A 24,659-nucleotide genomic window follows, 5' to 3' on the forward strand; every position below is an offset into this window, starting at 1 on the left:
ATAGATATTTGATTGAATATTTGAAGTATCCTCCTTAGGTCAGAACTATCATCAAGAAAACACGTTAATTGTAATTTTGTTAAAACTTATAATTTTAAGCGGTTGTTGTCTTTAAACGGAAGATGGCTAGGCTAAAATGGTATGATGATATGGGGGTGCGATGTGAATGCATAGGCGACCCTGATTGATGAAATCAGTGGATGGAACTGTCGGAGGAGTGCGGTCCGAGGGTGGGGTCGAACCGGACCATCTTCTTCGTTCTTCGCTTAACCTTCTGCCGCTTCCGCTCGTTGGCCATTTCCCGGGACCAAGGCTGCTGGCGCTGTGGAGCTGTGGGTGGATAGGCGGCCTGATCCAGGAGGCGCATGTGGTCGCCAGACAGTGGAAGTTCCGAGTCGGTGCTGTAGTTCGGAGGACTACATTTGGGCCTTATCACCCGGTCCCTAGTTTGGATGGTGGTGTTGTTGACTCGGCTGTAGATACAGGAATCCTGCTGATCCTGTCCCGAGAAACCACCAGCAACGCGACCGGGGACCGGCTTCTTCTTCTTGGGCTTCTTTGGAATGTTCCTCATCTTGGGCGGCTTGGGCTCCTCCTGGATGACGCCCTTTCCATAGATCCAATTGAAAGGCTTCTCCCGCTCACCCATCACACAGCTCTCGTACTGGACTGTGGCGTCGGGCATATGGGGATATAGGCTCGGATTGACCCAGTCACTCTCGTTGTACTGCGTCTCGGTGTGCTTCACATGGGAGCTCTTCAGTCGCTCTGGACGCATTAAGCCCGCCGGCGGAGTGACCCCAAAGTCGAACTCATCCTCGCTGTCGGAGGTGTCCGTTAGAACAAGTTCATCCTCGCAGGAATCTATCTTCCGGCGCTCGCACTCCCTCCGGACGTGGTACAGCAGCCGCTTTTTGTCCACGAAACTGCGGCAGTAGCAGGCCATCAGGGGTTTGTGGCAAGAGCACTTGCTGAATCCCATTCCCTTGAGGCAGCGCTTCAAATCTCGAATTTCCTTTAGCAGCGGGTTCTTCACGATCCGGAATTGAACGGGCTTCATTTTCACGTAGGGATTGGCGGAGCGAGCGAGCGTCTTGGCATCCTTGAGAGGACGCAGGGTAATGGTGTACACATCGTTCTTCTTTTCTATGTGCAGCGTGGGAACCTGCACCAAGTCCTCCGCCTTCTCACCCGGTGGAGACCGCGGCAACATCTTATGCTTATAGTACGACATGTACTTTGACACCGGAATGTTATCCACGGGAAAGTCCTTAAGAAAGTAACTCATTAGACCGCGAATGGAGCGTCGAATGGCTCCGGGTCGCCAGCCGGGCTTGTTGGCTAGTGGATGAGCGGTCCACAGCCAACCCATGTGGCTGGGAACTTTTTTGCCTGCATCCGGGATAGCCACATTTTCCTTGGGCCTCTCCGTAGGGCGATACATTGAGTAGTACCTCGACTTATAGGGACGTTTGACCTTCGGGCGACGCTTCTTCGTCTTCCGCGGTGTTTCGCAGGCATCCTCCACAGGCTCCGCCTTGCCAGCCTTTGTCCTTTCCGGCGATGCAGGACGATTTTTGCTCTTTTTGTGCGACTTCGCAAGGACACAGGCCTCCGCGCAGATGTCCTGGATCTTCTGGTTCTCATCCGCGGCTTTAACATTGAACAGATCCCTCAGCTCCGTAAATACCTTGGCCAAATCTTGCGGCTGGGGTGGACCTTCTTGAGCAGTGGGATTTTTGGTGGCCGACTGGGTGGCTTTGGTGTTGGACTCGCGAATGCTGCGCCTCAGAAGCTGGTAGTCCTTCACTATTGCTTCAAAGGCCTCCGAGGTGGGTTCAGGAACACCATGTTCTTCATCGGCCGAACAGCCTTCGACCGATCCCATATCAAAGCTGAGATTCTCCACGGGATTTTCCAGATGGTCCAGCAGAATCTGTTGGGCAGTGGCCTGCTCGTCGTAGGGTCGCTCCTTGAACTCCGGCACTGGTTTATAGCCACAGCAAGGACAGGCGGCAACCTTGGGTAACCAGGAGACATCCTCGCCGCAAAGGACGCAGGATCGGGTGTTGCTGATGTGCATCTGTCGCAGTCTTGGCGAGGAATGCTTCTGGCACAGGCGGTTCGCATTTCCCTCACCTAGAACGTTCTTTTGGCAGGAGGAGAACTGAGTGGCAGGACCCGCCGGAGGCTCGAAGGACACACAACCGTCGTCCACGTTGGGACAGGAGTACACGGGATAGGGACCCGCCATGTCGATCAGGCGAGGTGGGGAATCCTAAGGAAAATCATTTAGAAATAATCAGAAACAATGGGTTTCTTGTTTCACCTGACATTGAACAAAATCCTGGGGCTTATCTTCACTGCAAGAAGGGGAATCCTGCGCTACCTCCGTATCACTGGGCATGAAACCCACACACGGATCAATAGAAGAGGTGGACATGAAGGAGAGGTCCTGGAGATCCACATTCATGTTCGGAAAACACCCCCGCTCCTGGCCGCCCGCCAATCGTCCATCGACCGCATCTCTATTGAAGTTCAGGTGCTATCGCATTCAGGCTGCTCGAGGATCAGGTCCTGGTGGCGTTACTTACTCTTTGAGGGTCTGGCAGCGCATCTGCATGGCAAAGCGGATGTTCATTATGCCGACGGTGCATCCCTTGCAGGTCAGCTCCACATTCGCGTCGTGCACGATCTCGTCAAAATCGTTGATCATGCGACTGACCACCGCCGCAGGTGGAAAGTAGCAGCCTCGTGCTGGAGAGGATTAGGTGAGTGATTTGCTTACGTGTCGGAGGTCTTCTGCACACTTACCGATCTCCTTGCGCAGGTAGACCACGGAAATGTTTATGCCTTCGGCCAGCTGCCTCTGCAGGCACTCGGCTTCCATCTGGAATGTCTTGTCCGGATTCAGGGGAAGACAGTTGACATTGATGCTGCTGTAACCGAGGCAGATCTTGCACCCGCGGCACACGTTTGCCTTGACCTGCAGCTTATCCTGGCACTCGAAATCCCTACCGGGCATGTTGAGCTTCTGAACAATCAGTTTGGCGGCAAAGCAGCGCATGTAATCCCTGTTGGGCTTGCCCTTCTGGCCGGGAGCCGGGCACCTGGGCTGGTATACCTCTTCCCGGTTCCGAACCGGACAGGAGGAGCAGCAGCACGCTCCCTTTCCCTTCTTGTCCTTCTCCTGGGCATTACCCTTCTCCTGGTACGTGGAGCAGTGCATATAGTCCGCTTTGCTGCTGCCCAATCGGGTGCTGACTAATCCGCGGTTCTTGTAGTAGGCATCCCAGTCCATTAGCTCCTCCACCGGCTTCTCCTTCCTTTCCACCGGCTCTGGCTTGCACTCGAACTTCTCCATCCTGGCCGATTAGAAATCGATATCGGGTCGTCCACGAGTCTAAAATTTTTCTTGCACAAATAATTTTAAAAAGCGCACGGGCTATGTCACGAGAATTCACATAAAAGTAAGCAATTTATAGATAACTTGAGCCTGAAGCGATCGACCTGAACTATCAATAGAGAATGAGCTGGGTTCCGGAATCGGACTGTAAAGCCCAGGTGAAGTAGAACTCACCGCATCCTGGGTTACATGGAATTACATTAGCCAAATGGGTTTTAATAAATCCCGACTTTCTTAGGCTATACAACTAATGCCGAAAGGATAAAACCAATTCAATTACGTGGAATTCTTGGAATGCCGAAACCGTCATTTATTTGAGATGTAAAAGTCTATGGCTATACTTGTTATTACTAACATCAATACATTGGGACTCCGCCACCATGGGAGTTAGACTTGTGCCAAGGTCTGTTTAGTGGGGTTGGATCGAACCTCCGGGGATCATCGTAGCCACCGACATTGCGGAAGGGAAGCTGCTTGCGTGGTTTCTTCTTGGGCGGATTCTTCAGGCGCGGCTTCGGTGGATCCGCGTGAACGTCGCCCTTTCCGAAGATCCATGGGAACATCTTCTTTCGCTCGCCCATCACGCATCCGCCGTATTGGACAAGCATGTTGGCCGGATGCGGGTACATGGTGGGAGCGGCCCAGTCGTGATCCACGTACTGGGTCTCCACGTGCGCTCTGTCCGGCTGTCGCACCCGTTCGGGTTTTATGACTCCCGCCGGAGGAGTAACCCCAAACTCGTACTCCCGATCGCTGTCATCATCGTCGCTGTTTGGGGAGTATACGAAGGTATCCGAGTTGTTTGGCCAACCACGCTGGCGACACTCGTTCTCCACCTCGTACTGGATTCGCTTCTTCTCAACGTGACTCCGGCAAAAGCAACTGGCCACCGGCCGACGACAAGTGCACGGGGCAAATCCCTTGTCCTGAAGATTAACTCTCATCTGGCGGAGTCCTGCTGCCATGGGGTCCTTAGTAATGCGAAAGACAACGGGCTTCATATCCGCATAAGGGTTGGCGCTGGAGGCCAGGGCCTTGGGATCCTTTAATGGACGCAAGGTGATGATGTACTCATCTCCCTTCCTACTTATGTGCAGCGTAGGATGCTGCACTAGTGGCTCCTCCAGCTCCTGGACCCTGCGGCACTTTCTGTGTCGGTAGTGGTAACGCGAAAGGCAAATATTATCCGCAGGAAAGTCCTTCAGAAAGTAGGACATTAGTTGTCGGATGGGTCGAGAAATGGCTCCTGGGCGCCACGACTTGTGGCGCGCCATCTCGCTTTTGGTCCACATCCAACCCATGTGACAGGGAATCCTGCAGTAGCCCGTATGCTTGCTGCCCGAGATGCAGTCCAGATGGCCGATACGGGAGTCTTTGGATACATTATTCAGCTTTAAGAAGGTGTAGCTGCAAGAAGAGAGGTTAATCTATCTGAACCGAATGTAGGTTTCATATCTCACCATCGGGACTTTTTGTGGTGGGTGCGCCGCTTCTTTATCCGCATTTTGCCTGGCTTGGGATAGGCCTTGTCAATCTCGTCCAGTGTCTTCTGCAGCGCCTTCCTGGCCTTCCTGCGGGCCTTGGCCGACTTGGTGTTCCGGCAGGCTGCATCGCACTCCTTCCTGAGTTCCTCGGCCACCGCATCCGCCTCGTTGACTCCCTTCTTCTTGCCGTACATGTTCCGCATCTCCGTGAAGATGGAGATCAGTTGGGTACGACGCAGAGATTCGTCCGAGTTGGTTTGCTTTACCTTCTTGCTTTCCGGTTGTGATTTGGTTGGAGCCTGCGGATAAGCCTGTGGGAGTGGCTCAATCTTGCACTCATTTTCCTTAAAAAAGTTTTCGCAGAGCTTCCGGATGCGGCATCGAGTGCAGGGCTTCCCGCCCAAGCAGCCGCATTGCTGCGGAACATTAGGATCATCCTTGTCGTGGGTCTTCATATGATCGCCCATGGCTTCATCATCACCTTTGGACAGGTCCAGTTCACAGGTCTCCTTGCGCAGGCAGTCCCTTAGCAATTGCTGGGCAGTTAGCGTAAGATCGTAGGGCTGCTCGCTGGGCTGTATGTCCTCGAAGGTTTTGTAGCCGCAGTAGGGACAGGCGGAGATCTTGGGCAGCCAACTGATGTCCGAACGGCAGAGCTGGCAGAGATTCGGCGGCTTGTAGGCCTCCTGTGTTAGAACAGGCTCTTTTACAGGACAGGTGCCTATGAGTCTTCGACGAGCAGCTCGCTCCATGGAGGCAGTCAAGGATATGGCCTTTCTCTTTCTATGAGGCTTTTCCGCTGTGAACTCATTGATGTCACAGGAGGAAGTATCCGTGCTGGAACTCGGCTGCTTGCACTTGCAATGCCAACGACGGGACTTCTCGTGTGTGTCTGGAGGACTGGGTACTTTTATCTGGTCTAGGCCCAGTTCATCGACGAGCTTCTTCAGAGCGGCCTTTTCCCTCTTTTTCTCCGTGCCAACATCCGGGGGTAATTGCATTCCTCTCAGGAAACACCCACACTTGGCGGAGGCACCTCCTTTGTTATCCTGATCCTCCTGATTCTGACTTGCGGCGTGTGGACATTGGAAGGGTGCTCCAGCGTGCGACATCAGGCGCTCATCCGTGATGCAGCTGTTCGTTGCGCACTTTCCGGAACGTCCCAGGGTGAAGATAATGTCCTTTTTGTTGATCGAATGATCCACAGGCTTGCACACGTCATAGCAGCCAAATGGAATCAAGCCGTGACTAGAGAGGATCGTGGCTTAAAAGGAATGCTACATTTCCCCTATCTGGTTAACACTACTTACTTTATATCCGGTGAAGCGGAGCTGATCTTCAGGAGTAGCTCCACCTCACCCACTCGGTCGTTCTTTGGCCCTTTGGTCAGTTTAACTGTAACATTCTGGGTAACCGAAAAGGTGGGGTCCGTCAGCTGGCGCAGGATTGAAGATTCCAGCATGGCGTTGCCCGATCCTATGAGCTCGTCGTTCTCCTTGAGAGTCACGCCTACGCCCTTGGAGGTCAATACTCCTATCAGCTCACAGGGACTGCTGGTAAAGCCACCCAATGCCTCTGAGGGAAACTGATCCACGAAAATGCGTTCCATGGACAGCTCCTCAAAGTCCTCGAACAATCGAACCGAGTAGACGGGCCTCCCACCCGCACTGAAACTGGCGGACTTGCGGGGAATTGGCAAACTGGAGTTCACAAGGATTACGTCAAAGACATAGTACTGCGTCATGTCGATGCTGTGGGGAAACTATCGCTAAAACCAAGTTGAAATTTTCTGTACTCTGAAAAGATTTGGCTAAAAACTTCTTTAATTTTTTCTGATATAAAACTCCAGTCTGAATAAAATCGATGTGTTCAGGATCAGAAATGTAAATAAAATGGTCAAAAGCGGAGAACAAGAGAACAACTGTCAAATCGATAATGTAGCTAAGGTCACTTGGGTTCAACAATTCTCAGCATGTTCATGTTTTGAGGATTTACTAACTTAATGAACTAAATTAGTTATCAGCTACAAAGAAATTGCCTTGTTTAGCTCCATATTTGCCCAACTTTGCGCACAATCTTCAAACACTTAGATTAGAAATGAACTCTGACCATAAGTATAAACTGCTTTCCTTTCTTATCTCAAGTTAAGCTATCTTATGTTGCATTTCTTCTTCTTGAAGGCTTTTTTTATGCAAGATATTTTCATAAAGATAATGTAAATAATTTGATTCCCTTGTTTAGTATGTGAATACAATGATTGCCTCGATTATTTAGTTGGCTCACATCGCGTCGGAACTCATATTGAAAAGATTTGCCATTTCGCCTGCTTATCAGAAATTAAGTAATAATTTGTTCGGTTTAAGGTCCGCAGAGGTGACACATATATGTGCACACCACTTTGCCCACCTTGTCGTCCAACCAATCGGTCTAAAAATAGCTGAAACAGTCTTGTAAAAAATAAGACACCTGTTTGGTTTGGTATATAAGTAAATGAGTAGCGCATAATTATTGCCTGAATAATTTAAGATTTACACAATGGACTACTATACGTTCAACAACAAGGATGTGAGTAGCATTCTCGCAAGGTAACTATGAATTTGGAACTGCACTTGGTGGTGACAACAACTAGGTGTGTGCGTAATGCATTTGCGCGCAGGAGTATGGAGTCCCGTCCTCCAGTGCCTCCTCCTCCGCGGGCAGTTCGCTGGCCGAAAGCGATCTGATGCTTGAGATCGAAGTGCTTACTGCCGGGCGTTGATGATGTCCACGAACTCGGGCTTCAGGGAGGCGCCTCCGACCAGGAAGCCATCGATGTCGGGCTTCTTGGCCAGCTCCTTGGCGTTGGCGGCGGTCACGGATCCACCGTACTGGATGCGGAGGCTGGCGGACACCTCCTTGGAGATGTTGTCGCTCAGCCACTGGCGCAGGAAGGCGTGGACCTCTTGAGCCTGCAATTGGGAAGGTAAAACATCAGTTTTGGAAGGGATTAGACTCTGGTGGAGACCTTACCTGATCGGGTGTGGCGGTCTTGCCGGTGCCAATGGCCCAGACGGGCTCGTAGGCCACCACCACGTTCTTCCAGTCCTTGATCTTCTGGGCGTAGGCGCACATCTGGCGGGCCACCACCTCGTTGGTCTTGCCAGCCTCGCGCTCCTCCAGGGTCTCACCAATGCAGGCGATGACCTTGAGGCCCTCGGCCAGAGCGTGCTCGGCCTTCTCGGCGATCAGGGCGTCCGACTCGCCGAAAATGGCGCGGCGCTCCGAGTGTCCCAGGATCACCCAGTCGGCGCCGATGTCCTTCAGCATCGCAGGCGAGATCTCGCCGGTGAAGGCGCCCTTGGCCACCTTGTAGGCGTTCTGGCCGGCCAGACCCAGCTCGCAGGGAAGCAGGTTGCGGGCGTACATCAGGTAGATGGCCGGGCAGCCGATGACCACCTCCGTGTTGGGGTCGAGGGCGGCCGAGCTCAGGGTCTTGGCGATCTCGGCGATGGACTTCTGGTCGCCGTTCATCTTCCAGTTGCCTCCCACGCAGAACTTTCGGCTCATGTTGTTGCTGTTGCTGTCGGTGCAATCGGTGCTGAAATTGGCGTAGAACTGCGGATCGGTGGACAAAAGAAGGGGACTATTATTAGAGTGTTTGGAACTGATAATTTCAAGTAGGGAACTCGTTGAATGGAGGCTCGTCGTCGACTTTTCCACTCAGATTTTCCCCAGATTCGAGATTAATCCCGGCACAGAGCACACACCCACCTCGAAGTTCGTCTGCTTATGTACTAACCTTCTTTTGACCTTCGTAAGTCTTCCACTGGCACTTGAAAAGCTTTGGGAAAACAGCTGTGAATTTGCCCAGCAGAGCTTGCGAAACGACGGCTTTTAGTACCTCCGCCGTAACACCACCCACAGTGGGTCGGTTCTGGTCCATGGTGGGAATGGTGTGGTGGTTCCGATGATATGGGAATCGCTGGAGAAGCGTTACTGATGCAATACACTGGATACCGTTCCTGTTCAGCTTAGTGAGTACACCAGGCGGCATTTCTATTGTGGTTACAGTGTCCGCAGAGAACTGCTACAAATTTGTGTTCGTCAGAAGTAATAAAACAGTTATTATGACATTATATAAGCGGCTTGCTTGGATTTTAAAAATGTTGCCGGTTTTAAATTTAGCAGGGACTCCAACCATCTGGGGAATGGGGAACTTTAGGGTATTGGGCTCCAACAGTATTGGCGTCGTTCCCAGAAAGCTTTGGAAAAGCTTATAGTAACAGGCTTGCCAACATTCGCTATACTAAAAACACCCCAAATAAAGAAAAACTTTTATACCCTACCATTAGGCATACATAATTCATGTCATCAGGACTTATTAAACCCCCAAAAATAAAACACTCCATGGATGTACATTCTGGTTTAATCGCTTTATTTAACTTCAACTTTGAAATTCATGTCGCATGGCTTAACTTGGTTTTCACAGACGTTCAGGTATACATAAGCAGACATATACACAGTAAATACTCTAACAACATTAAACATATGTATGTACATAATTAACTAGTCCGTAGAAACGTATTATGACCATACACTCAAAATAAATGCGCATAGCTCCTAATCTCTATATGTCACTACCCAACTAATTGATCTAGATCCGATATAGAATTTGACAACGTTTCCGAAAGAGAGCTTAAGAGAGCTGGGAAGTACTTAACGTAAAAGCTTTGACTTGCGAGTATTTCCTCAGAGGTCACCTTTTACCCCTTTCGCATCCTGATGATCCTCTTCCAGTGGCCTTTCCTGCTGACCCCGCTCTTTTGCCCACCGCGAAGGTCAACTCTCCGCACTGGTCGCCAGAAGGGACGGCGAGGAGGTGGTCAGACCCACTGGAACCGTTTCCTCCTGAGGCGGGCCCGTGGGAGGTGGTGATGGAGTGGGCGTGGAGGCCGAGGACGAGGCCGTCGATGAGGTGGGACGGGCGGCGTGAGGCTGGAGAAAGTGAAACAGGTTGGAATGCTGCATGAAACTGCCCACCGATCTCAGCGGACTAAAGAAGTTCTCTGTGGGATGGTTGGCTGGCTGCGGATGCTGTGGATGCACAGAGGACTCCTGATCCCTGCAGAGATTACTGCTGGGCTCGTCGTGGACCCCTCGTCCCTTGGCGATGGAGCTACAATTGCAGGATCGGCTCTTCTTTAGCGAACTCCTAGTAAATGCCGTGCCCTTTCGATACTTAGGCTTGTGTCCATTTGAGCCGGGACTCGCCTCACTATCGATCACAAAGACACCGGATTGCTCCTGGGGAGCAGGACTCGCCGCGGATCCTGGCAGGCAGTGAGCGCTATTGGAGTTTCCAGCAAATAGTTTGGCTCGCAGAAGAGCCGGAAGCGGGCCATTAGTGGGAGATGTTTGAGTGGAGAGCGGTCTCTCCCTGGACTGTTCATCTATGGGAAGATCCTGATTGTTGCCCATTGGCCTGGAGTCCGTGTCATCCGATCGCAACTTCTCCCTCATGACCAAAGCCAGGGAGCGACGCAGTTCCACGGGATCTATGCCAGGCTGAGTGGGATTCGGAACAGAGCTGGCCGGCACAAATACGTCCTCAAACTCCAGATCATCATCATCTTCGTCCTCATCCTGGCTGAAACTGTAGTTGTGGTTGTCGTAAGAGGCGGACGGAACTGAGGGCTTCGCAGGAGCAGGAGGAGCTGGTGGGACTGTGGAACTGCTGTTTCGTTCACTGCTGCGCTGGGACCCCGGAGCGGGGGAAGGGAACTCGTAGCTGGTTTCACCCAGCTCGGCGCCACTGGAAGCCTCCACTATGTTCCACATTTCTCGCTCGAGATCTGTGGTCACCGAAGCCACGGCGGCCACCGTTTGGTTGATGTTGTTGAAACAGGGCGACACCACTCCGCACTTGGGCAGGAGCTGGGAGTTCTTCAGGGCCTCCTGCTGCTGCCTCAACCAAATGGGTGAATCTGCAGGGAATGTTACGAGAGTTATAGGGATTTTGCCACAGTTCCAAGGAGACAACGCGCACTCACACTCACCCACATAGAGGCGCGGCTGCGTGGAGCGCATATTGGAGTCCATGGACTGCAGGCGATGCTGACTGGCCACCGAGAAGCGGTGGATGGCCTCCGCCTGCTGATCAATGTCCACGCCCATCATCTTCAGGAGTAAGTTCTTCAGCGCGGCCCGGAAGTCCTTGAGGTGATAGGCATACAGGACCGGATTTACCGCCGAGTTCAGATGGGACAGAATGATGCAGAAGAGCGTCAGCTTGGGATGCACATAGCACTCGGGACAGAAGGCCTTGATGCAGTTGATCGTATAGAGCGGTATCCAGCAGATCATGAAGAACAGCACGATAATGGACAGATTCTGGGTGGCCTTGACGTCCCGCTTCCTTGCGGCGCCCAAGACCCGCAGCATGGTTCCCGTGTGTCCACCTCTTCCGGGTGTCGTCACCTGCACCACGGCCGCCGAGGAGCGACGACTGAGATCGGAGGCGGGGTTCATCGTTACGATCTGACGGACCTTTAAAGTTCAATTGATAACGGATAGTTAATATTCCCTACTCTATGGAATATACAAAAATCTATCCACCACTCACCTGTTTGATGATGACCCGGTAGATGTGCGTGTAGAAGGCCAGCATCAGCAGAGCCGGAGTGATAATGGTGGCAAAGTAGAGGAAGACGAGGTAGTTGTAGTCCATCACCTCCACGAAGAGACACTCCTGGTTGTGGTTGACATCGGCGTGCCAGCCGAAAAGCGGCAGGAAGCCCACTATCGTCCCGGCCACCCAGCACATGGAGATGATGACTGCAACAGAAGAGGGACGTTGGTAATCAGAGTGCTCTGAACCGAAGCCCTTAAAGTGGAGCTTCCCCAGACGTCATTTGAGCAGATTGCAGGAATCCCTGCCATCTTCTCCACCGAGCACTATATAAACTTTTATCGTAAAGCGGGCAACTAAACAAAACTGGCAGGCAGGGTGAGTACACTTCCCAAATGACGCAAATAATTACCAATATTCCGGACGTAGCGTATTGGAAAGTAATCTTGCCTTGAGCGGCCATTGTGCTTTATAAAGCACCATATAGTAGGTGATCTATAGTTCTTAGAAAATATCTACATTTATGAGATATTTTTAGCTAGAGGCAACTGTTGCTATAAATATATATTATGAAAATTCGTATTGAATCAAATCGAATTGAATTTAGTAAGGCGCAGACTATTATGTGGCAAAGGATTTTAAGGATGTTTATTACTGTGTACATCCATTCAATTGTAGTCCAGATGAGGCGGCTTTTGTTTTACTCAAGTCGCAACTCAAACATGGTCGATGGCCGGAATGAAACACAATGTGCTGTATATTAGCCATCCAGAGTCATTAGCATCACGGCAACAAAGGCACAATACCAAACAATGGCCACCGTAAAGTCAAAATTACTTGACAATATCCTGACAAGGACCCAGAAAACTTTAGTATACCATTTGTGCCTACTGATTTTATTGTATATACATATGTTCCATACCCCCGTATATACTTACATATCGCCGTGCGGGTGCGGACATTCCTTGAGTAGGCCATCGGATATAGGATGGCCCAGTATCGATCCACGGAGACGGCGACCAGACAGAAGATGGAGATGGTACACAGCACCACGAGCAGGGAGACGGTGAAGAGGCAGGCATGGAGGTTTCTGGGTAGTCCCATGGATGCCAGGATGGCGAAGGGAATGCCCAACGCGCCCACTAGCAGATCGGCCATGGCCAGGGATACTATGTAGTAGTTGGTGCGTCGTCGCAGTTTTCTTTCCCGGCGGAAGACGATGATCACCAGCACGTTGCCGATGATGCTGACGATGGCCACCAGGACCTCGAAGACGGTGTAGGGTATGTTCAGCTCGGAGCTGGGGCTGTCCGAGTCCTTGGCATCCTTGCTCGTGGTGGCCGCGTGCAGCGGCAGCAGAGGTCCCTCGAAGGAGAAATCCGTGATCGAGAAGTAGCGAAAGGCGGACATGGTGGGCGGTGTTGCGGGTATTTCACGGGTTCTACGGGTTCCACGGGGTTCCCTGCCCCGATCGAGTATTTAAGGCTAGTGCCGAGCTAATGGAGGGCGGAACAGGTGTGGGCTTCAATTACAGTGCCCGCTGGCGTGTGAACTCCCTAATTGACTTGAGGTGGCCGTGGCAGTAGCAGCGATAGTAATAGCACATGCTGCGCATTGCGTATACGCCATGCCCGCTGCGCTGCGGTTGCTCCTTTCCCGCTTTTCCGATTCGCTTTTGCTCCCCCTCTTTATTTTCCTTTCCGTTGATGTATTTGTTTTCCTGCTGTCGACGTAGCCTATTTAGCTGGAAAAAAGGGAAAACTTAATCATCGTTCGGCACGTTTGTTACACACATGCAGCAACTTAATTGTAGCAATTTTTTAGTGTAATAAATTGATAAATATTTGCCAAAAAATACATGTCCATATCGATAGCGTGTGCGGCGAGCAAAACAACAAAGGCCGTACCACAACTTTTCGATACCCTAGATAATCAGATAGTACTCGAGTCCATTTTTTGAAAGGGGCCATCAGTTACAGGACTTCCTTAAAGCCAGCATCTCAAGGATCACAATGAAATATGTTGGAACTTTGATGGCTTTTACGATGATGGTGTTTCTGGCTTGGCTTATGGGGTATCTATACCCGCAACTCTGCGAGTACACACTACCACGCTATCTGATTGGCGTGCGGCAAATACAAAGCTCGAAAAGCAAACAGCTCCCGACCAGCAACAAAATCAATTGCCAGACAATCGAACCGGGTGCTGCAGAACATAATAAAAGTGTACAAAAAGGACGGAACAGCGAGAACAACACAGAAGCAGACGTCCCATAAATAAAAGAGCATCCTACACAGAGAAAAAATTTTATAAACAAAAATTAGACACGGGTTTAGGAAACGGATTCAAAAGTATTCGATTTACTCCTCATTTTAAAGATTTTATTATTATATTACTATATTATAATATTATTATATTATTATTATATTACTCTTAAAAACTGCTAATCAACAATAGGAAGTTCGCTGAGTAATTGAAATCCGGTTATTTTGTTTATTTCCTAAGACTCATTTTTTTTTTAAATGATCTGTTCTTGGAATATTTTGTAAATATTTATGAATTTTTGAATATCGTGTATCCTATCTGTGAAAAGATAAAGTAATAGCTTCAGTGGTTTTTCTAGCTCCTATCTCCGGTAGCATTTCCTCGAGTGGAGAGTGAAAGGATGGACGAGGTTCCGGGATTTGTCCTGCAGGAAGTCGAGGCGCGATATCAAAAAGCGTGTGAGCGGTTGGCTTAATGCGCGTGGTTACCAACCGGAAGCCGTCACTCAGAAGCAGAAGTCGGAGTATTGGATGGGTCAGGATGGATCGGGTAACTGGAGGGCTGACTGTTCAATCGAGTGTTTTGGCGGCGAGAGTGCATCCATCAAAAGCCACGACAACGATTCGCGGGACATGAAAACGTTTTCCATTTAATTGGCCCACCTACCCTACTGCCCTCCACCACCTTGCGATTCATCAAGTGAAAAGTGGAAAGTGAAAGTGGATGGTGGGTGGTGTATGGTGGATGGAGGTGGTTATTGTACTTCATCAACGCGGAGCACTTAGAGCCGGGCACTAAAGCCCGGGGAAAGGGCTTGTCGAATTAACGCCGTTATTTAGCCAGCTCTTATGGCAGACACCCACTTATTGCCCAACTTATTGGCTATGGAATTTATGCTGCCACTCTCCGCGGAGTGCGGCTAAGGGGTCGGGGTCAGAGGTCACGGGGTAGTACTCCCGACGGACCCTGTTCGCGTGCTGAGTCGCCGGGCGACACTCGGAGCAGGTCGATCCGCTTAATTGCCTTTTGCCTAATTAATTCAATCGCACGGTGGCAGCCACATTTGCATTTCCACCTCCAACTACATTCCCATTCCAATCCCGATTCGGTTAAAAACTCAATCAACAAATGGCGCTACGATTGCCCGATTTAATTAATTTGGCAAACGCAATTAGCGATCTTGGCCATGGGCTGCGTGAGGCCAATGCGAAAGAGGCTCCACCAAAGACGTTCTTTGGGTCAGTGCACCTGACACCTCGCAGCTCAATCAGTGCACAGCGAGAAATTTAAGACGGTTATATAAGTTATTGGAAAATAATGTAGTCATACAGTACTCATAGTACTCTCCCCTTCAAGAGCATACCTTAATAAGTCATAACCTACCGCTTGATTTATAATTAATAATTTATTTTCAGTACATCTATGATTTGTTTGAGCACATTTGATGAATTCATTATGACACCCTTTGCATGACAAGCCGTGGCTCAATCACGAGCTGCTACTGAGGCTCTAACGCGTTCATAATTTGAATGATAGTGGCCTGGTTGGTGGCCGAACGTGACTGGGAATCGGAATATACTATACAGTGCTCCGGTTCACGGCAGTTCCGCTCCTTTGCAGATCGCATGGCATAACTCATACGCCCCGAGGTACGCCACCGCCCCCAACAAGTGCTCAAACTTTTCGCGCATTTGTCAGGCTCACAAAGGGGTGGCAAATGGTTTGGTTCCTCCCCAAGGCCTTGCCCTGCCTAATCCCAACTGCCTTCCCATCCCCGATGCTGGTGCAGTGCTGTCAAAATCAGTTGGCATTAAGTTTATTACCATGTCGCCATCGAATTGGCCACATTTTTGGCCTTGGCAGCGGAATAACAGCCAGAAAAGTGTTTCCAGCTCGCTGCATCTGCAGTGCACACTTGCGATTTTCCTCTTATCATTTTTACACACTGAGAAAAATATAGTTGCTCAATGCATTTGATAATGGACATATGAGTTTCATATTTAACACATCAAAATGATGCTCTGAGCCACCGAAGTTGCTAATTGAATAAATTTCGCATATTTTTTTTCGATTTAACCACAATTTTTGTATACTTTCGCAAGTGTGATTGCTATTTGAACTGGTTGGCAGCAGATAAAGTGCGTTTCTATTACAAGACGCTATCTGCGAGAGGGCGCTGAAAAATGACGGTGGTGATAAGGCTGGCAGGACCAAGGATGCAGGACCCCGCACCCCAAAAGTTGCCTTGCCGATAGCTGTGAACTTGCAGCAAATAGCAAACAGCGAACACGTTCTCCATCTGCTGGCTCGGATTCAAATGTATCTGAAATGGGGCAAAACTGAATCTTCCTGCGGCTGCTTGAACTTTAAGCTTGCCGCACATTTTCTTCGCTTTCTATATTTTCCCGGGGCCATTTGTCTTCGTTGCCTTTTTTTGTGCGTGGTCATCCTGCGTCGCTTCACACGTTTAATTACGGCAAACGAGTAGCTGCAGCTGGAAATTCCCTGTATCCAGCTGTGCTGCCACCCACTCCCACCCACTATGATACGCATTTTTTCTGCCTCGGATAGCTGGCAAATTAATTGGCGAAAAGTTCTTTTTACTGGCCTCAGCTGATTGCACTTGCATAGTTCTTGTCGTAATTGCGAATCCTTCTAAATGGAGTGATATACATTCATCAGGGCAATCGACTGGAAATGCAATATAGTAGATTCCGGCTCGAACCGGTTCTGAATGAATGCGTAGTGCTAAATATATATTGGATATCTCCAGTGGCTGCGAACGGAGCCATAAATAGCTCAAATCTTCACACGTCACAGGTGGCTTATCGGCCAGTCATCACTGTCAATATCGAGTGGGATTGGCTGCTCGATTGCCCGATTCCGGTCTGGATTGCACTATTCAAGGGGTTGCACGTTGGGATCACGTGCAGTCGCTCGTCTACTGCAAATGAGTACTGGATATCCTACTTGTGATGTGGGATACATAATACTGTATCTTTCACCGGATTCCCTGCCACTTCGCACAACCAATAGTCGCAGAATAATACTCTTCATTGTCTCCGGGGAACAAGTGACGAGTTTCCCATGTCAGGGTGCTGGCATGTTGATAGATAACTACATGGCAAGAGGGTCTTGTCTGGCATATAAATACGCCGGGCCAGCAAAAGTCCCACTGTGAATAATCACCCGTCAGCACGGGTCACAGTGGATCGGGAGGGCAGTCCAAATACCGGAAAGGGTTCTGCTCGGTCAAAGGATATGCCACTTAAAGCGGAAGAGAGCGGAAGTACAGCAACAGCTTTTTAAGAACAAAATCATGTACGTCCATATCCCTTTTGAATTTCTTTTACAAAGTCCTATAATTACCCTAGATGGTGCCTTGGTGCTTGGGTGTGTTTTGGGTAAGCTTGCTCATAACCCATTTTTATGCCATAAAACATTTACAGCCGCATCCACTGTGCGAAAATAGGAGGAGGTGGGGAGTGGTTCCTCCCAATTCCCAATTCGGCAGTTGACAATCGCCAATCGGCAATCGAGCGAGGAGTTATTTGGCGGAGGGACACGAGTAAAGTCCGGCGGCTACCGCATTGGCCGTGATAATCGGAATCGCAATGAGTGTCACAGTGACGGGAATGGCGATAGTGATAGTGACACCTCCGCCGGAGCCCACAACCTCTTGTCCTGAGGTGAGCAATCGCTAACGAAGCAGCTACAACTGCGCGATCAGCATTTCGGGGCGCTTATCGGGACTTTTTTCGGGCGGTGTAAACATGTGAGTAAATTGTACGTAATTAAATGTTATGACTTTGTTATCTGCGTGCCTTGTTTTCGAGGCGCTTTTGTTGTACGGCTACATTCAGGTCCCAGGCTGTCTCCCAATTATTGGGCATCCGTATGTGGGACACATGGCCTCTGGGGGGTTTTATGTATTTTTTTCGGTCGGCCGGACAGTCAAATCAATCAAGCTGGAGACACTGAGCTCCTGACCACGCCGCGGCATTTCACCAGACCAGGCAATGCCGCACAACGCTGCGTATGCGTAATATTTCATACGACTCGTATTCCCCAGTTGCAGCCCCTCTGCCCAAACGACAGCTGCCATCTTAATTTCATTTTCTATTTCAGTGGAAACCATAAAGGAGCTCTGCCAACTGGCTCCCCCGAAAAGCCATCCAGCCCCCAAGGACTACCCAGCCCTTTTGCCGGCCTTGCTGGCCCATTAAGAGTCCTGTGATTGAATTCGGCTTACGCATGAAGAGTCACAAAGATTCAGCGGCGCATCCATCAGATTGGCCCACTCCAGGGCCAAGTTTTAAAGCGGCTTAAGACGTCCGCTGCCAAGGACAAATGTCAGCCCGTGAATCCCCGGCTTTGCATAAGTAACCCCAATCCTTGGCCCCTTTTAAAGGGGTGCAAATTTGGGGGGCGGCCGCCAACCAGAGGCCCACAAGAGGTGGAGCACAAATATTTATGAAGCCAATAAAGATTCTATTGATGTTTGCTTGTTCTACACCACGTCCTGACCACTCGAGCACATCCCACGGCTTGGCAGATTGGCATTTCATTGTCAACAGGACTCGGGCTCCATTGGCCTCCCAGTTTTCCCATTCCTCGTAGCAGGAGTGGACAGAATCGCTCCTCCACTCACATATCTGTCGACAGGCGACAGCACACATCGTTTCGTCGTTTGCATTTCTGTTGATTTTGGCGCAATGACACGCAGCTCGTTACAGTTGCCGGCTGACTGGTCCCAGCCAGTTGTCCATTTCTCCCCGACCTCTGACCCGAAGCCCCTGAGCCCTGAGTGTGCAACCGTAACCCCAAGCGGAGGATTTGCGCAGCAGTTATGTCTACACTTGGAAACAACCATTTCGGAATGTGGGTCTCAATAGCTTTAACAAAACAACAATACAATGGAATGTGGGATGTCAAAAGTGACCTACTTAACCAAAATGCCACATCCTTTAAGGTTGAAAGTGAAATAAGGGCGTGAGTAACACAAGTAGATGTGATACAACCACTTTTTGAATTAGTCGTTGATATAAATAATAGAGGACTCATTGTATGGGGGAATATGTTATTAGTAAGTATTTCAACATACTTTTTATACGAAATCATACTTATTACATCCCCAGCTGCCACTTACCCCCTAAACTTTAGACTTCGAAATCTTTCGGGTAGTGTAAGGGTCTCAGCATTCGGGAGCTTATGTCCTGTCAGCTCTGCATTCCGAATGCCATTGGGAAGCAACTCTAGCAGGATGAATGTCAGGGAGGGAAAGAAAAGCGAAAAAGAGGAGCCAGTCAGAAAGGCATTCGTGGGTGTTAATGGCGCATTATCCTTGACAAGGCTGGAAGGATCTCCTGGAACGCAGTTCCTCTTTCAGCCAGCTTGTCAGCTTGCTGGAAAGTTTGTCTCCATCATGGCCGGCAGTTAAATTTAATTACACTGCCCGAAAAACTGACCCCCAACCCCACCACCACGACGAGCCCAATTGTAACCGGAGTCGCAGGAGGAGCCGTAGGCCGCCGCTAATGATGTGTGGAGCTGTTCATTAGGACGTGACCAGCGCAGACCATTATCCACTTTCCCTCCGCCCGAACGAGGAACTTGGCCAACAAGTGGCGCACTTAGTTGAAACTTAATAACTTGCCGCCAGCAACTCCAAGTTGGCTTAGTCGCCTCCGACAGAAGTTGCCCATTTCCGGCGGATGTGATTCGAATTCTCTCCACTGTACAAAGTTGCACGTAAATTAATGCAGCCTGCGTGGAGGAGCACCCACATAACCACATAGCCCCTCTGACCATTAAATACTTTTTAATGCCACTGGCATTTGCATTTAAACGATCTCACATTCTCTGTCTATCGAACCGAGCCCAAATCGGCATTAACAACGAGTATTGTCGTTTAGGGATGCGCAGTTATAAAAATTTATTACGATCCGATTTGTTTTCACCCATTTTGGGCGGACCGTGACGTCGCTGGAAAGGATTGTCGCGTGCCGACGTGCAGCTGCTCAGGTAAGCCATCGCCATCGCCATCCCACCCAGCGGATTCCACCGGATGCAAATGTGATCAAGAGCTATAATGGGATATAGACCGCTGGCGGAATGTACTGGTTCTGCCTCCAGACTCAAAGGGGTGTTCATATGTTTTAAAGGGGAACTCAACCATTTGCGATTGCTGAATAACTTAAAGTACTTCCAGCTCCTCCACTTTATCTGAATTTGTGCAATGTGCTCAAAAGCAAATAAATATGAAAATAAATTCTATACTGGTTACGGCCGGCATCAAATTGATCGCAGTGAGTCACCAATTAGAGGAAGACTTTCTGGCGGGGAGTCTAATGGGCAAAGTCAACAGGGGATTTGAGGCGGTCTCAAGGGGCTTTTGGGTGCCAAAAGGGGGAATTATCACTTGCAACGTTTGCCCAGATGACTGTTCCGCCGATTTAATTCGAGCATAATTAATGCAAAACCAGCGCCTCGACTTGTTAATTATGCAGGCAGACAAATGCCATGAATGACCGGCCGACTGAACTCGAATCTGAGCCGCAATTAATGTGCATTCCACGCTGACTTTCGACTGGTATTCCGCTGTTTGCACAGTCCATTGGGTGCCACCTCCTCCTCCGCCGCGCCTCCTCCATTCACCCCGTTTTTCTCCCATCACGTGCTGGCCCTGAATCATGCCCCGATGCTGTGTTCTATTTTGGTACTATGTAAAATTTCAAATATAATAATTTCTCATTTCGAATGCTGGGCTGTGGGTGGGGCAATCCACTCCGATCCGCCCCATTGGCAATGGCCTCACTCGGGGCCATCAGTTGAGTGAACTAATCCACGCCGAGGAAGCTGAACTGCATCAGCAACTGCTACTATGGAAGAAAAGAGGACTCCCCCTGATCAATGCAAATGTAATGCAATTGGAATATGTTTAGTTCACTCTGTAAGTAATCCTGCATCGCCGTTCCCCGTCCCGTGTTGCTCGTATCCGCCATCAATTCAGGGCAGGATAAATGTAATTGAGGCGGTACGAGACCTTATGACCGGGGACAATACGAGGACAATGTCTGGTGATTGGGTAGCCAATATAAATGCTCACACGGAAAAAACACAATAAATATACATAAGTCTTTCCACAGAGAAAAAATACCCAGGAAAAGTGTAAACCGTTTTAAATACCATACACGCAGGTTTGGCAGGATCATATAAAAGTGGAAATTAATCCATTTGACACATTTTTGCTAGGAATGAAAAAGAAACCATAAGTTAAGTAGTGAATGAATTACTCTTCGCTCTCGCAGCAAGCACTGGCCGCGATAAATTGGCCATCAATTGGAGTCCACTCAAGGGCGCCTCACTTTTCTCCAGTTCACTTGGGTTCACATCGCTCTGGCGCTTTATCATCAGGTTGTAAAAGCCCCCATAAAGGCAGTCATTAAATGGCCAAGTGATGTCAACATTAGGTGTGCCACGCCCACCTCCCACCGCCCCGGACACGTGGGTCGAACCCATCCACTGGGATTTGCAATATGTCGCCAACATATTCATCATCGAACCCACTCCCATTCCCGCAGAACTCGCAGTCCGCTTTGCCTTTTCATGGGGGTAGCTGTCAAAATATTGACAATTGGTCTTTAGTTGGCGTGAAGGTCGACTGCACATTAACTGCAGGCACTCAAGGGCACTTTGGTGGGCGCTATTAGGTGGGGGTTACAGGGTTAGGGCGTGGCCAAAGCAGCGTAAATCTGCGACACTTTTCGGCCATCTCTTCGCGAAAAGTTTACGCGGCCAGTTAGCGCGCGATTATCTTCTAATTGGATGCTAATTCCCAACCGCAACCCACTTATGTTTATGTACCTCCGAGCTCCCCGATTTGCAGGCCAGGGGAACTGCTAAAATCGCTGCGTGACTTACTTTAAATTCGTATAATCGAATCGAAATCAGATTCGTCCGAGCTGTTGACTTTGCCACAAAACAGCCAGCAGTTTGGAAATCGCCCGCGTCGCGCTCTTGGATTTTGGCAAGTGCTGACGTTCGGTTTGCGATTCGGAGGTTGTTGATGTGTCTGCCCGAATATTTATAGAAGCAATTGGGATGGACCAGCCCGAAGATGGGGTGTCAGGCGGTGCCAGGAGCAGCCTAATGAATCCATCTCTGGGTTCGACTTCCTCGACTCGCTGCACACGTTTCCCAGCGGGATGAAGGGCTTTCCCAGGAAAAGGATTGCCGCCCAAATGAGGTAGCTACAGGGAGCCTTGGGCCTCAGAAACGTGCCTGCAATAGCCACTCAGTTACACAGAAAGATAAATGATGTACTTTTGGCAGATCATTTGCGATGACTAAGACAAATTATTTTTTGATCTAACGAATTCACATTAAGTAAATCATTATTAATATTATTATTTTAAAAGGAAATTAAAAATTAAAAAAAATTGAAACAATAAATGTGTAATGAGTGGTCTACAGCCTGCTTTGTATATTGTATATTATCTCTTTATCATCCATTGCAATTGATTTACCTATTGATTTCGATGTTATCACCATTTTCCACATGGGTCTACAACCTTTCCTCAATAGCATAATTTACTATATTTATCTCTTTATCACACTTACAGCAGCGCCTTTTGTAACTTTCAGTATCTACATGGAAACTGAGTTCATTGGATCGGCCTAAGTTTGTGATAAGAGGCCATTGCAATCACATTGTGAGTGCTGAAACGGGGAAACCCCGTTTGACATAACAACTTGTTGACACAAAAGCTGCACATTCATGCTCCAAATATTAGCATGAATATTTCTGTACTTTTATCAGCAGAATCGAAAGGGTGCGATTATCATCGACTGCTCCTCGAAGTCGAAATGACAGAAACGAGTGCATCGGACATTTCTGCACTTTCGAATGCAATGCGTCCGAGCGCCGCGTTTGTCGGCGTTTGGAGGCTTAACCGGAAACTTTTAATTTAATTAATTTATACACAAAGGCGCAATCAAGAGCACTGGCGACTTGAGGAGGTCGAAGGACGGGCGGTAGGCGGTGGGCGGTGACATGCGAATTGCGGTTACAAGCGCCGTGTGCATCTGATAGATAGATAGATACACCCCACCTCCTCCACCTATGCCTGTGCCATCCCAGCCCATCCCGTCCAAACCGAACCGAAACCCATTGCGATAGAGCGCTTTTGATGTTCACTCGCCCTGCTCGGTTCATTTCGCCGTAGTTCGCTTTATTTCCCTGCCCATCGAGTGCAATTCCAAAAATCCGCCATTAGTAGGAGGCTGCAATCCAAAAGATACAAGATGTATCGCTAATGCAAACTGCAGATGTCTTTTCTTTTCGCTACGCGGCAGTACGCGGGCAACAGGTGAACTTTGTTTATTGATGCACTCGTTCCGCTAATTTGTGTGCTCGGGATGATTTAATGGGCTGCCCGCTGACAGGGTCAAGGGTGGGTGGAAATACGAATGGCTATATGGATGGCTGGGTGGATATGCGGATGGATTGATATATGGGTGATGGTGATGACCGGAACTGGATGTTATCAATTAGCCAATCAACAGGACATGCGATACGTGCAACAGGTGAAGACTTTCCCCGTTGCCAAAGGCAATTATTTAGTTAGTGGCTTTCGCGGTTAGCATAAACATAATGCTGTGTCCGAATTTTATCGATTTTCTTTTTGGGCTCTCTAACATATGTTCTTTTTTCGTTTGTTTGCACTAGCACTATATATAAATTAAAGTAAACTTTGGGGGTAATTAGTGTAGTTACCTGGAATCGAAGTTGGATTTCCAGAGAGTGGCCCTAAAACTAGAAGGAGGAGCCACAGGTGGTTTTATATGTCAGAGAAACAAACACCTTTGCGAATTCATAAATCCGCGATCCAATCACCTGTTGCGCCTTGATAATCTCTCTTTGGCTCTGTATTATTTTCTTAAAGCCCGAGACGCTAATTCAATTGACACTTTTTTGGGCCTCGCTGGGTTGCCATAAAAACTGGATGGAAAACTTTTCCAAGCTTATTTAGTTTGGCATTTCATTGAGACGGACCCGCACAGACACAGGCACGCACACCGGATTTGTTTATTAATTTTATTATTTATTTTTTATGGCAGTCGAAACTGAATTTCAAAACTCGATACCGCTGCGATATGCGATTCTCCACTGCGGATATGCGAAATATCCACCGCGCTGGCCAACGCTCGACGGCAAAATGCGCGAATGAATCGCACGGATAGCAAGCCCAAGCGGTTGGGATTCGGGCTCGGGATTTCCGAATCGGGTACCCCAACAGGGGGACTTCGGGAAAAGTGGACGGGCCCCCGAGCTGCGGACTGCGGACTGCGAGCTGCGGACGCCTGTTGAGTGCTTGGAAAAGCGCGGAGAGTTGCAGTTCTACGGCTTGGCCTCCGTCCGGATATAATCGTAAACGAAATATGCTGGCTCTTTTCTTTATAGCAATGATTTGTGGCTGTCGCCGAGATTCCGCTCGCTATTTCTGGCCGCCGTTTGTGAGTGTTCTTTACACTTTCAATGGCACTCAAACATAATTGAGACGTAAACCGCGATGGGCAATATGTATTTTCTTGGACGGACCAATAAAGCATCGACGGGTCTCCCAATCAATCGGCATCCGCTCATTGATATTGATGGCCCAGCTGGTTGATCCTTGGCTTCGGAGGGGGTAATACTCGCACTACTATTTGGTGGCTTTTCGAGGCGGATGTGCCCAAGAGCACGCAACCCCCGAAATAATCGTTTGGCCAAAATCAATTTGTGCCATTGTGCTGCTTTATGGGCTGCCATCCCGGTATAGAACCAGAACCCCCCATAAAACCCCCATCGATCCATCGGCTTGTTAGCAGTTCATCAAAATTGTTTGCCGCATAT

At 49.2% G+C, this 24,659-nt stretch overlaps 4 protein-coding genes across 6 annotated transcripts; all 4 read right to left on the bottom strand.

Annotated features, from left to right (window-relative positions):
• Nucleotides 1-68: 68 nt before the first annotated feature.
• On the bottom strand, nt 69-3,535 carry LOC6730179. Its single transcript, XM_002105434.4, has 4 exons — nt 2,815-3,535; nt 2,595-2,757; nt 2,330-2,528; nt 69-2,278 (listed from the first exon to the last, which is right to left on the bottom strand). Exons 1-4 carry the CDS (start codon nt 3,362-3,364, stop codon nt 194-196), a joined length of 2,997 nt encoding a protein of 998 aa, XP_002105470.1. The 5' UTR covers nt 3,365-3,535; the 3' UTR covers nt 69-193.
• A 147-nt stretch (nt 3,536-3,682) lies between these two features.
• LOC6730180 lies at nt 3,683-6,791 on the bottom strand. The gene is made up of 3 exons (XM_002105435.4): nt 6,201-6,791; nt 4,867-6,138; nt 3,683-4,813 (listed from the first exon to the last, which is right to left on the bottom strand). Exons 1-3 carry the CDS (start codon nt 6,632-6,634, stop codon nt 3,763-3,765), a joined length of 2,757 nt encoding a protein of 918 aa, XP_002105471.1. The 5' UTR covers nt 6,635-6,791; the 3' UTR covers nt 3,683-3,762.
• Nucleotides 6,792-7,364: 573 nt separating this feature from the next.
• Nucleotides 7,365-8,997, bottom strand: LOC6730181 (triosephosphate isomerase). 2 transcript variants are annotated; one of them, XM_002105436.4, is made up of 3 exons: nt 8,669-8,997; nt 7,900-8,484; nt 7,365-7,838 (listed from the first exon to the last, which is right to left on the bottom strand). In XM_002105436.4, exons 1-3 carry the CDS (start codon nt 8,921-8,923, stop codon nt 7,632-7,634), a joined length of 1,047 nt encoding a protein of 348 aa, XP_002105472.1. In that variant the 5' UTR covers nt 8,924-8,997; the 3' UTR covers nt 7,365-7,631. The 2 variants fall into 2 exon arrangements, with proteins under 2 accessions (XP_002105472.1, XP_016036938.1); XM_016174069.3 differs by having other exon boundaries at nt 8,641-8,719.
• A 286-nt stretch (nt 8,998-9,283) lies between these two features.
• Nucleotides 9,284-24,006, bottom strand: LOC6730182 (G-protein coupled receptor 161). 2 transcript variants are annotated; one of them, XM_016174055.3, is made up of 5 exons: nt 23,541-24,006; nt 12,436-13,241; nt 11,492-11,703; nt 10,926-11,415; nt 9,284-10,853 (listed from the first exon to the last, which is right to left on the bottom strand). In XM_016174055.3, exons 2-5 carry the CDS (start codon nt 12,905-12,907, stop codon nt 9,709-9,711), a joined length of 2,319 nt encoding a protein of 772 aa, XP_016036939.1. In that variant the 5' UTR covers nt 12,908-13,241; nt 23,541-24,006; the 3' UTR covers nt 9,284-9,708. The 2 variants fall into 2 exon arrangements, with proteins under 2 accessions (XP_016036939.1, XP_016036940.1); XM_016174056.3 differs by having other exon boundaries at nt 10,920-11,415.
• Between the last annotated feature and the right edge of the window lie 653 nt (nt 24,007-24,659).

Source organism: Drosophila simulans, chromosome 3R (genome assembly GCF_016746395.2).
Source record: "Drosophila simulans strain w501 chromosome 3R, Prin_Dsim_3.1, whole genome shotgun sequence".
NCBI classification, from domain to species: Eukaryota; Metazoa; Arthropoda; class Insecta; order Diptera; family Drosophilidae; genus Drosophila; species Drosophila simulans.

Coding starts and splice junctions, on each gene's coding strand:
- LOC6730180 (XM_002105435.4), bottom strand. CDS start 6,634: ATGACGCAGTACTATGTCTTTGACGTAATCCTTGTGAACTCCAGTTTG. Junction 6,139..6,200: donor TCCGCTTCACCGGATATAAA/GTAAGTAGTGTT, acceptor GATCCTCTCTAG/TCACGGCTTGATTCCATTTG. Junction 4,814..4,866: donor CACCACAAAAAGTCCCGATG/GTGAGATATGAA, acceptor CTCTTCTTGCAG/CTACACCTTCTTAAAGCTGA.
- LOC6730182 (XM_016174056.3), bottom strand. CDS start 12,907: ATGTCCGCCTTTCGCTACTTCTCGATCACGGATTTCTCCTTCGAGGGA. Junction 11,704..12,435: donor CCGCACCCGCACGGCGATAT/GTAAGTATATAC, acceptor CTTCTGTTGCAG/TCATCATCTCCATGTGCTGG. Junction 10,854..10,919: donor GCGCCTCTATGTGGGTGAGT/GTGAGTGCGCGT, acceptor CATTCCCTGCAG/ATTCACCCATTTGGTTGAGG.
- LOC6730179 (XM_002105434.4), bottom strand. CDS start 3,364: ATGGAGAAGTTCGAGTGCAAGCCAGAGCCGGTGGAAAGGAAGGAGAAG. Junction 2,758..2,814: donor CTACCTGCGCAAGGAGATCG/GTAAGTGTGCAG, acceptor AATCCTCTCCAG/CACGAGGCTGCTACTTTCCA. Junction 2,279..2,329: donor AGGATTTTGTTCAATGTCAG/GTGAAACAAGAA, acceptor GATTTTCCTTAG/GATTCCCCACCTCGCCTGAT.
- LOC6730181 (XM_002105436.4), bottom strand. CDS start 8,923: ATGCCGCCTGGTGTACTCACTAAGCTGAACAGGAACGGTATCCAGTGT. Junction 8,485..8,668: donor CTTACGAAGGTCAAAAGAAG/GTTAGTACATAA, acceptor ACCGATCCGCAG/TTCTACGCCAATTTCAGCAC. Junction 7,839..7,899: donor AGACCGCCACACCCGATCAG/GTAAGGTCTCCA, acceptor TCCCAATTGCAG/GCTCAAGAGGTCCACGCCTT.